General features: G+C 49.5%; 1 protein-coding gene across 8 annotated transcripts in view; it reads right to left on the bottom strand.

Moving 5' to 3' along the window:
- Positions 1-12299, bottom strand: part of TRAK1 (trafficking kinesin protein 1) — a 103385-nt gene that overhangs the window by 25612 nt on the left and 65474 nt on the right. For all 8 annotated transcript variants that reach the window (XM_090284569.1, XM_090284570.1, XM_090284571.1 and 5 more), the window contains 6 exons: positions 6574-6690; positions 5600-5700; positions 4098-4206; positions 2248-2326; positions 1148-1278; positions 442-516 (listed from right to left, as the gene is read on the bottom strand). In XM_090284569.1, the coding sequence (XP_090140695.1) occupies positions 442-516; positions 1148-1278; positions 2248-2326; positions 4098-4206; positions 5600-5700; positions 6574-6690 (612 nt within the window). The remainder of the gene's footprint in view (positions 1-441; positions 517-1147; positions 1279-2247; positions 2327-4097; positions 4207-5599; positions 5701-6573; positions 6691-12299) is intronic.

Raw genomic sequence — 12299 nt, 5'->3', positions numbered from 1 at the left:
CCCCAAGGCCTGAAGCCAGACGCCTGAGAGTCTCAAGGTTCAGGGATTCTTTCATATGGCGCACATGTACAGACTCGGAAATCTCCTAAAACACTAACCAGGGGCAACTGAGATTAAAAACAGCTTTAACCCGATGGGAGAGCAAATCACGACACCCTCGTCTCCAGGGTGCCTTTGAATGGGCTCCCTTCACATTGTCAGCTCTGTGTCGCCTCTTCATGGACTATTTACTGAGAGCCTGTGCACACCTGGGCTGCTGTAGAGCCCGGGCTTCCGGACGCTCCAACCAGTGACAGCATCAGTGGGAATCAGCTTGGGAGTTAAAACGGCACTCAGTTCAGTATAAAAATGGTTGTTGAAGTGAACATGCCCCACGGCCCACAGGCTGATGCCGCCTAACCAGCATCGGGGGCCCCGATGAAATGAGGGGGAGCCTCTCACCTCGGCGGTGAGCTGCCTTTGGGCATCCTTAGCAGCCCCCAGGTGCTGGACCAGTTCTTCATTTTCCACCGCGCACTGAAATGGGGCACAAGGGAGTCAGCTTCTCTTTCAGGACACTTAGCGAAGTCCAACTTCCCCCTCTCATTACCTGGCCTATTATGATCCTACAGCACTTCTGTGATGACTTCTACCTTATAGAAGAAGGCAATGTTCACCTTTTATATAATTTTGAAGGCAGTCTTTCCTACATCCATATTCATTTTCTATGGCCCACCCCACCCTTATCCTCCCCAGTCACAGCTGCTCTCTGGAAGCATGTCTCCTCCCGCTTTTAACAAAGGCCCTAACACGGAAAACCAAGTCGTTTTTGGCTGCTTCATCTTAAATATAAAGGGGATTCTGTTCTGCTGCAGAACATAACCAGGTGCCATATGTAAAAACAAATCCTAGACTAGATGATTCATAAGTTAAATTCCCAAACTCGGTATCTATAGCACCTTTCTTAGTGAATTCAATTAACGCGGAGATTCTTCTTAGCGGACAAGCGGTAGTAAACAGTATACCACTGAATCTGCTAAGCTTTTTCTGCAAAGGGGCGGCCACTCCTAAGACATGCAGCTGAAGAGCACTGCCTTCCAGGGTAGGGGCCCCTTTGCGATCTCAGGACAGCCCCCTCCTGTATCAGTCAGAGAAGCAGGAGCCTTACAGCTTTTGCTTTCTTCTGCAGATCAACGATTTGGGACAGCAGGTGTGTGATTTCCTCCTGCTGGCGGGCAGCATCTTCGGTCTTCTTGGCCAGCTCCTCGGAGATACTAGCAATCTGCACATTGGCGTCCCCTTAAACAACAGTCATGAGATTAAGTCAGAAAGCCCCCACGCAGAGACCAAGAGAGAATGGTTTCTTTGTGGTCTGTACAAGGAAAAGCGTCTCTATTACAAGGCGAGGGTGTGGTTGGGGGCGTGGCGCTAGGAGGACATATATAAAGAAGGAACTTAGAGCACCTGTTTTGCTCTATGGTGAAGCCAAGAGAGCGGCTTCCGCTGGCTCTGTCTGCCAAGAGGAGGACCTGGCCCCCGGCTGCGGCTCGCAGGCTCAGTGGGAAGGCCCAACCCCACCTGCCACGGCTGCCCCACAAGAGAAAACCAGGCAGGCTTTCAGAGGTTAGCCAGGAGGCGCCACACCAATATGGAGGTGCGTCTAGCCAAAACCTGCTGTCCCCCCATGAACAAATCCACATCATCAACAGGAGAACTCCTGCTGACCTTGCTCTGGAAATGAAATACTGCCGAGCATAAAACAATTCCCTTGAGTGTTTTCAACCCATGTTCAGAGCCATGACTCATGTGACTAGATTTGAACATAGGGTGTGTTTCATTGACTTCGTCAATAGTCTACCTCTTTGTTCAATCTTAACTTGTAAACTTTTAAGGGAGAGGGTGAAAAGAACTCTTGACATAACTTTCACCAAGCAAATGCAGAAAGCAATTTCCCCCCCTCTTACAAATAGGACTCTGAAGCTATGCCACTAAATAATTCCAATATTCTAAAATTAAAATTAAACACCCATCCCAGCAAGAAACTGAGATAATGTATGACTGACAACCTAGCCCCCAATTTCTCACAAATCAGGGGGAGGGGTGTCACACAAGATCAGGGAGAGCTCTAATTTTATGCAAAATGCTATTGAGCCCTGGCTGGCAGGGAGATGGCACTTCGTCAGGGGATGCGCATCTGTCTGGTCTTATTGATGGCAGATGCAGAAGCAAAGAGAAGGCATAAGAGCGGGACGAGGTCCGGGGACATACTCAGCTCCTTCACGCAGTCATTGACCAGCTGCTGCTCCTTTTCTTCGTAGGTGATGGTCTCAGTCTTCAGCTGGCAGGCCTGTGGACAAGGCCCAGGTCAGAGACCCCATAGTCACACGTGAGTGGTGGGGACCTGTCACCCACTGCACCCTCCAATACAGAAAGTCAACCAGAATCCCTAGCTAAGTTAGTGAATCTCAGATCAAAGCTAAAAAATGTACCATAGAGGGCACAGCACAAAGCCATGCCACACCAGAGCTATATACTTGCTTAGCCATCCTTGTGCCCAGTCTGTCTGTCTATTCATCTGTGTCTGTCCCGGCTCACAGCCTGAACCCCTATGTGACACAAACAGTGCCTAGGACACAGCTCTGCCTACCATGGGCATTCCATGGATAACCACAACAAGAATGGCTAATATATTCACCTACTATGTGCCAGGCACTGTCTTAGGAGGTTCTGAGCTATTTAACCTGTTGCCATCAGCTAAGCAAAAATAAGGTACAATGTGAAAGCATTAAAATTCAGAGACCCATGAACTATTCCAGGACTCTATCTAGCATGCTCTCAGCGAAAAAGGTGGGAAGATAGAGATCAAAAGGGCCCAGTTAGCCAGGTGTCGCTGAGAACTCAGGTCCTGGCCCCAGAGAGACACGACCCTCCTGAAAGCCGAGGTGGGGCAGCCAGACTCTGGGGGAATCAGATTCCCTGACTTGCTTTATTTAGGTGAAGACTCTGATAGAGGGACCATGGCTGTGTGCCCAGAACTGGAGCCGTTACCTGGGGCAGGCGCTGGGAGGGGCCGCACCAGACTCAGAATGGGGAGCACTGGGCTACACTGGCTGGCAGAGAAAGTTTGAACAACGCATCAGTAAACGAGGGGCTGGGAGAGGTGAGGTGAGGCCTAAGACAGCATGACCCTTTCCTCATGCCCAAGAGAGTCCTGCTAAGCCCAGATGTGCGGTTCTTTCCAACATGTGGGCAAGTTCAAGATGACAGGCGGTCTGCCCTACTGGAGGGGCCTCAAGGAGTGCTGGGCCAGCTCAGGTGGGAATCAGCCCAAACTTGACAAACAAGGGCCTGATAAACAGGGCTGCACCACACCTCTGGCCAGAGAGCACAAATGCCCTGATATTTAAGACAAAAGGTACTACATTTGCATGTGTCAGTGTTTCTCGATAGGGACAGTGGGTGAGGAGGAATAATGTGGGATCTGGAGTCACAAGACTTGCAATTCCTGGCTTTGTCATTCAGTGACATGCACGACCTTGGGAAATGAAAACACCTAGCAGCCCGGATCCCAGTTTTCCCATCAGAAATGAGTCTCAAAGTCACTGGATTCCAGTATTGTGAAGATTTTAAAAAATAACACAGGCAAAGAACCTAGCACAGAGACTAGCCAATCAGGGATACCCAAATGCATGGGTTCCCAAGTTGCCTCGGCTCCACCTTGTTCACTGTCTAAGAAATGTCTCCAAGTTCTCTGGTACCATTTCCTAGGGCACTACTTCATGTCACCTTCACACCAGGCCTCTGAGCCAGGTCTGTCAGAGCTGGAGAACCCCATGGAGAGACCCCACAGCAGGAGCTGTTGCCCTAACTGTGAAGGAGGAGGGGGTTGCCACCCTGCATGATTCACCCGTGGGCCCGCCCAGCCCCAGCCGCATGGGCTACCCTGGGAGGCAATACCCGGCACATAAATGAGGCCCTCAGGGCAGCAGTGCGCCAAGGTTCAGGGGGCTCTTTCCGACTGTCGCCTTTGAGAATGGCACTGTACCCACAGCTACTCTCGCCAGAGATGGCGAACAGGGCCACCACCTTTCCAGAGGGGACAAGAGTGCAGACGTCACCTCGGATCGAAGCACGACATTCTCCTCTTCAAGGTCCTTCAGCTTCTTCTGAAGAGAATCCAGATGAAAGTAATTCTGGACTGAGGAGGCTGACTCATTCCTCTTCAACCTGGGGAGAAAGTCCAGTCACTTTGTAGGGAGAGCCATGCTCCTCCCGCCACCTGGGACAGCGGGGGAGGCACGAAGGGCTGTCTTGGGAGAGGTGTGAAACGCGCAGGCATGACAATGACCCATCAGGCTGCTCCCTCACCCCCAGGACAACGGCATCTGCCAACATACAGGCTGCTCCCCCTTCTGATACACGTCCCAACCCTTGTCCACAATCTGCAGTTGCCACATTGCCTCAGAATTAAAGGGAATCAGCTCTATTTGAGACCTACACAAGTTGGAATGCCTGGTTGTTTAATATTTATAATGCACTTCTATGTGCCAACACCTGTTTTAAATACATGTATTAATTCATTGAATGTGTTTAAATATGAGGCGGAGGGACCCAAAAATAACCGAAATTGGAGGGCAGGCCCCTTGTAGGATAGGCTTCCCCTTGCTAGGTGAGTGTTGTAGGAACCCATCTGAACCAGCTGGTGTTGTTGTGAGAGGCTGTGTTCGACCTCAGTGAGTTTCTTTTGAAGACTCTTCCAACATGTTTGCCCATTTCGACATTGAGTGTTCAGCAGTTTTTGACTAAAACGGTATGACCCCCCTATGCCCCACCCTCCCTAGTCACTTGATCTCACCCTGAGCAACTTTTTTTTGTTTCCCTGGATAAAAGTCTTCAAGGGGAAATGTTTTGCTGATGTGAAAATAGCAGAAGCACTAAAAGCCATCAAAATTGATAAGTTCAAACACTGTTTTGAGCAGTGGAAAAAACATCTTGGTAGGTGTACTGTATCAAATGGAGAGCATGACTGACGTTTAAATGTGTAAGAATAAATATACAATTTTTTATAAATAAATTTTGGGTTTTTCTGGGGGTCCCCCTCTCGTATATATATTAACTGATTTAACTAAGTGCTATTATTATCTCCATTTTGCAAATGGGGAAACAGGCACAGAGAGGTTAAGTAACTTGGCCAAGAGCACACAGCTGGTAAGCCACTGAGTCGAGAACTGAACTCAAGCCACTGGGCTCCAGTGTCCATGCCACGAACATGAGGCTCTGCTGACCCTCAGGGAAGCACCCACACCTCCTGTCCCCAAGGCCCCACTACAGCGTCTCAGGTTCCAGAACCCTGCAGTTCTGCCAGCACAGCCCTCCCCATAACCCACCGACATGCCAAGCCAAATCAGTCTAAACTCACAAATGACCAAGAAGATCCTGTAAGAGGGAAATGAAAAATCTGTCCCTCTGTGTTCCCCCAAAATAGTGAACTCAATCTACGCGAGGCACTTGGAGAGAACTGGCCTGGAGGAGGCCAGCAGCAGCTGGCCTGCACTGCTGGAGGAGGTGACCGACCCCACCTGTGCTCTGGCCCCCGACACACACGCCCTCGGGGACTTACGGGGTGGAGCACACAGACTCGGGCTCGCTCTCCTCTGCGGCGCTGGTGTAGAATTGAAGCAGCTCATCCTTCATGGACAGTTCATGTCGGAGCTGAGACACCTGCAAAGATACAGCCAGGGGCCCGTCATTCACATCCCACATGTGACAATGTCCCCACTGATGCTCAGACACTTCTTGCTCAGTGACATTTTTACAATTCCTCATTAAAACTGAAGGCCTGTAACTGATCTGTGCTATTCAAAGAAAATAAACAGTTGAACTTCCTCCCATGTAAAGAAAATACAATGAATTACTTTTTTGGCAAGAAATCCCCCAGTCTAAATGTGTAACTTTTCCTTTGTACAGAAAAGAGGGGAGAGGGGACTAGAAAGTCCTAGAACGATGTTTGGGGCCACAAGATAGCATGTGGGCTTTGCAAGGAGCTGGGCCAATGACCGGAGAAATGTCTCATGTTATCAAATGCAAGAGGAGGCCATTAGCTTCTGCCAAAACCAAATCCCACCCGGAACCAGGGCTCTGAGAGGTGGGCAGCTACACGCAGCTTGACAACCCTCGCTCTCACACTTGGAAAACCTCCCAGTCCTGCCCCGTGACCGCTGCACCTGCTACAGCTCTGGCCCACCCCGACTCAGTAACCCTGCTCGCTGTCGTATCGGCCTGCCTGCGCTATTGCCAAGCGCTGAGCATCCTTCTGAGCCCACGTGATGATCTGGACACTTGAGAGGAACGGGAGGGTGGCTGGTCCAACACACCCAGGCCTGCCGTGGGACTGGGCACTGTGCACCTGCCAATTCGGTGAAGTCTGTTCTCACTGCGGTGATCCCGTCCCCACTGTGGGGAGGAGACACAGTGAATGGTGTCCCAGTGGCCCCCCGAGAACAGGCAGCTCTGGGCTCAGGACTTGGACGAGCCCCGCCGAGGGCCCGTTCCATCATCTTTGACCACGCCTGTGGCGCCCTCCGCCCAGCTCACCTCCTCCCGGATGTGCTCCACCTGCTCCTCCAGCAGCTCGTTCCTCTCGGTGAGGGTCTTGTTCTTCTTCAACAACGACTGGCCAATCCGGGCAGCCAATTCTAAATCCCGCTCTTTCTGTGAAAGGCAGAGGGAGAGCAGAGATTGAAAATAAACTCAGGCTTCCTGAAGGCGCCAACAGAGCTCATTGCCAACGGAGGAAAACAAAAGCATTCGGAAATCACAAAGGGATGAATAATTCACCATCCGTTCATCAGCATGTGATATCTGTCCAAGGAGGGATACGCTCTGCCCACGTTCATGTGCAGGAGCGACGCAGACCTCAAGCAGTGAAAGGAAACCTGAACATCAGGTGAGAACAAATCTCTGTCCAGACAGGAAAAACCTGCTTCCAAAACATTTCTCTGCCGCTGCCTTTGGTATGTGAGAAGTTCATTTGATAACCGGTCTCTCTGGAGAGACCTGAAGGCTGGGCTATTGCACTGCCAGAGACCAGCCCATGGAAACACTCTGGAAATTCCAAGGTGCTCCCACAATAAAGCCAAGAGCAGACACAAGGAGGCAGCCTCTTCAGCACATGCTAGGCTGGAAGTTACAGAGTTCCTTATATTTGCCTCATATGAAACAAAAATATATCAAGTTACTCTGACATATACAATATGCTTCTTTTACTTAATGGGAGGCTACTTAGGCTTTATTAAAAAAAAACCAAAACTTTCAAAATGGAGAAATAATGCATAAAATGACCCAACTTCAGAGGTGAAGATGTGTTCAAGACACAGAATGTTCTGTTCACTTAGAGCAGAGCAGTACAGTAAGGAAAATCTTCGGTGGCATACAAGGGTTCAGCTGCCTTTATGGAAGGGAAGTTATCCCCTGAGAGTGGGGACAGTGAGGTGGCTGCCAGCGCCCAATGCGGTCTTCCTGACCCCACTGGAGGGGCTCTTTACTACTATGGTTACATCCCATTTGCTCACTTTTAGGTGGGGGTTGGCGAGGGGAGGAGAACTCTGGAAAACAAAATTAGTTCAGAAGCCTGTGCTAATTATTCTGTTCACCTGGCATAAGAAGCAGATAAATGGGAACCTGTCATTGTTAAGTAACATAAATGGGACCACTTTAAAATGGAACCGGAGGAGCTGCCATCCCAGAGTCACTAACTGCCTTGCATGTCTTATGCCTCAAACCTTTGAGATGTTAAAACAGGGCACAATAGCCTTTGGACTGAGCATCGGGCAACTTTGTGTTCCAAAGAGCTGTTGACAAAGGTAACCAGCAAGCAGATATTAGGACTACTGGACTGATGGCTGCCGGACTGAAAATTAAGAACATTCTTTAGAATAAACGTCACTGTGTTAGCTTTTCTGCACCGTAGAAATGCCTTCATTCTATTGATGGAATTGTTCCCATTCCCCTTCCCATAAATACCCATTGCCTCTGTCTCCTAATTGGAACATATTTGGGTTTCTGCCTGAATCGATGCTTCTCAAATTGATACTTTTTTTTTTTTTTACTCAAATGCTTGTTGCCTCTCACTTTGAAAAGCCTTTTATTTTTACGTTAACATGGTTAAGAACAGGACCCCTCAGAAAAGCTGGGGAGGAGCCCTACCTTCTGATCTGCTATTAATTAACTACATGGCCTTAGGTCAATGGCTTCCACTCACCGAGGGTCACGTACACTCTAGATTGGTTTCCTCCAAAGACAGGTTACAACCTTTTAGCAGGCTGAGAATCATTTTAGTAATGGCAACTGACATTCTGGTTTAAATGAAATGCCACAGCACAGAACTGAAATACCAAAGTGCGTAACACGTAATAAGGTACTATTTCACATTTAAACTTCTGCTTGTCACATGTTTACTTAGGGGAGTACTGGGTCACAACCTAAGATGCATTTCTTAGAGCAGACACTGGTCCAAACTGGGGGAGTTCAGGTTCTATTGGAGCATCCCCAGCCTGGGTCCCTCATCTGTCGGATGGAGGAGGCCGAGGGGCAGACCCGCGGAGAGAACCTTCAGAAAACCTTCTAGCTTTCTGATTCATTGACTTGTACAATGAAAGAAAACATCGGCAGCTTTTATTTCTAATTTCGTACACAGCCACTGAGCTACCCCACACAGAAGCAGCATGCCTGCCCTCTGCTTATCACAGGTGTTCACTGAAATCCTGGAGGTCAGAGAGTCGCTTGGGAAGACTCGGGATCTGACGGGGATTTGGCCTCCCTCCGGCACAGAGGACAGGCTCTCTCCCCGAGGTCTTTGACCATGCTAAACCCTGTAACTGCTGTCACCCCTGTCCCAGAAGCTGGCTGGGGGTCACACCAGGTGAGCCATAAGTATCTCCAGCTCATTCCCACTGTTTGTATCTCCCCAGCACACCCTGCCGTGGGACACAGAGGGGGTGTGAGACTGCCCACTCACACAAGATGCTCATCTCTGTGCCGTCATTCACGCCAGCTACGGCGCCTACCAAGGATGGTCCTACCCCAATGGCCCTTTATCCCTCCTTAGACTCAACAGTTACGCTTGCTTGGCACCTGGAGGAAAGGACCTGAAGGAATTATGGGAGGGAACTCGCATACCTACCTGTCCAGGGGCTGACTTAAAATCACCACGTAGTCCAAGTAGTTCCAACCGGCTAACGCACAGCGAAAACTGCAACACCCAAGTCCGTTTCCCTTTGCAAGCGTGGTCTCCACCAAGCTCACTCAAGTCTGCTCAGTTTCGCTACCAGGGCAAGTTCTCGGACTGAGTACACAGCAGGTGCTTCAATGCCCATCGGCTCACTGCCTCCCTGTTCTTCGTCTCCACCATGCAACTATGGGGGTTCAGAACAAGTCTCCCCAAGATGTGCCCCTGTGGTGTGCAGATTGTTTTAAGCTAAAGGCAACTTCTGCCACTCCCTTTACTACCTAGAAGAACTTACATCAGGGCATGGCCCATAATAAGACGTTATGAGACAAGGAACTAGTATAAATGACCCATGGACCTGGACGACAGGGACAACAGGGTGGGACCGACTATGGGGGGGGGGGAGGGGAGAGCAATGGGGGAAGAATGGGACAACTACAATAGAACAATTAAAAAAAAATGAAAAAAAAAACCAAAAGGGATGTGAGATAACCTCTTCTGACCTACCTAAAGTGCAGAACAAACTCCTATTTGCTGAGCACCTGCTCTTCTTATTATCCTACGATGACCTTTCAAAGCCCCCAAGGCACCTTGTCTCTTCCTAGCTCAGGATGTCTTATATGCCCAGGGTCCTTTTCTGTCTCCTAACGTCTCCTGCCTGTGGGGTCTCCAACTCTCTTCTGCATCTGGGGTTCCGCACAAATGTCTATTCAATTTGGTTAATTTTCTCTTACTAACCTGTATCACATCTGTTTAAAATTAGGCCAGACAGAAGAACCTTGGGGGTGGAGAAAGGCTGTTCCTCCCCCACACCTCCCAGCTGCTGCATTCCAACAGCCACAGTCATTGGCTAAGCTTTAGCCAGAGTTTGTACACAGGTTTCACTGCAAACAAATCAAGTAAAAATGATGATAACGCAGACCAGCTGGGAAAGGCCGCTCTGGAGCAGGGGCGGGATGCTGAAGGCTGGCTGCCCACGACACACCGAGGCCGGAGCCCAGGAAGCACAGGGAACAGGAAGGGAAGAAGAGCGAGTTGGCGGAAGGTCCACAAGCACCCCTTGCCCCTCCCCATTAACACCCCAAACCTCACCCCTCCCTGCCCCACTGATACTAAGCTCTTACCTCTCACTGAAAATCTAATATTTATAGGAAAATAAAGAAAACTTTCCACTGGAAAAAAAGTGGGGGGCAAGACATTACAGTAACAATATTTATGGATGAAATGAAGAAAAACTAAACAAGAGCTATCGTAAATGTCTCTGGTTTTTCTTTCCAAAGGTGACAGGCTGGTTGGGTTTCTCTTGGAGAAAAACAAGATGAAAAAACTTCCATTTCTTACAACCTGCCAATAGCTGATAAATGTTTACTTCTGAATACAGGAAAACAGCTGGGAAGTGACCACCAGATTCAACTACAGTGAGAATAAAAGACTACAAATAAGTAACCTGGGCCCTTGGAAATAAGCTACTAGAACTAAGGGCAAGGTGGGCAGGTGGAGCTCATTCTAAATCTGCTCACTCCCGCTTCACGGATACGCTTTGTTTATGTTTAAAACCTGTGGCTTGTGTCTCGGCCCCTTTACCCAGTGAACACAACTCCTGGAGCTGGGGAGCACCTTATTCGTCAGTTTCAGGATGAAAAGAATGATTAGTGGGCCCTTGGAATAACCCGCTCCGGAACTGGGGAGGAGGCAGGCTTTGCTCAGAGGTAAATTCTGAACAGCAGCACGCCAGGGCAAGCGGCGGAACCTTCTTCCGCTCCAACCCAGAAGCAAACTCTCCACGCTGGCCTCGGCGTCCTGTGCAAATGCCCCCAGCACCTCACCTGCATGTGGCGGGCATGCAAACCAAAGCAAATGATCGTGACCGGAGGAAACGGAATCAAAGCCACACAGTTCAACTGTCACATACCCGGGGCGGTGAGATATTAACCCGGGAACCCGCCTCTTCCAAAGAAAAGCAGGGACTCAGACTCAGATGCGATTCTCATCAGGACCAGGAGAAGAACAGCATATAAAAAACACAGACACACACCGACTATGGTCACCAAGAGCCACTAACATGAAACCAGGGTGGCACAACACAGAGCCACCTGAAAGACCGCCCCACAGGTACCCTTTTCAGTTACTCAGTTATTTTAAAAGACAATAGCATACTTGTTATACACTGACACACATTTAAGAAATTAGCTTGGGGGGAAGGGAGCCATTTTTAGCCAGCATCTGCATAAAGGGCTGGAGCCCCAGGCTCCTTGGGAAGAGCGCCCCACTGGTCAGAGTGGAGCTGATACCACCTGTGGAGGTGCCCCCTGTGGAGGTGCCACCCAGCACTGCCATCTCAAACTCGGCAGAAGCCAAGAATGCGAGCAGTGGACACCCCCCCCCCCAAAAAAAAAACATGACCAGGTCATGTTTCAGAAGTAAAAATGTTCCACTGACAAGCAATGTAGGGACCACTCCTTGTGGCTTCAGAAACTGTAGCCCAAGCTGTGAGCCCGCCCCCTCCCGCCCCTGGGGGGAGGCCTTTAAATCGCAACAGAAAACCGAAAGGCTGTGAGGCAGGCAGGACCGAAGGCCACTCAGAGGGTTCCCATGGGAATTGGATTTGAAGAATGCATATTATGCTTTAGAGCTTGCTCTGCTTTTCTTATCTCTCAGTTAACTATAAACCATCTGTAGCAAGGAATGCATGGAACCTTGTACCTAATGGCAGTGTGGCGTCAAGATGTTTAACAGACCCTGACACAGACGGGTCACTGTGTTCTCTATCTATATTGGTATCTGTAATCAGTAACTGTCAACTATAACCCGAGTGTCTGAAAACTTATTGATGATTCATAAGTCTTGACCTTGTATCTCCCGAATCCCCTCCTCAAAAAAAAAAGCACAGGACACAGGAATTTGGGGCTCTTCTCCCCTAGAGAGATCAGCCATCTCCCATCCCTCCAGACAAAATAGAGTGTCCTGGATAAATTTGTTTCTCTGCTGTGGTCCTAAACCTCTGCGGGACAGAGAGTTTCCAACCAAGCCGGGGCGTTGGAGGCAAGACAGCCTCATCAACTAACCACAGTCCACAAGACTAACCACTCAGGGC

This window comes from Furipterus horrens, unplaced genomic scaffold, assembly GCF_987537825.1.
Source record: "Furipterus horrens unplaced genomic scaffold, mFurHor1.1.pri manual_scaffold_7, whole genome shotgun sequence".
Lineage (NCBI taxonomy): Eukaryota > Metazoa > Chordata > Mammalia > Chiroptera > Furipteridae > Furipterus > Furipterus horrens.
Note: the sequence above shows the minus strand (reverse complement) of the source record. Positions and strands in the feature narration are given on the sequence as shown.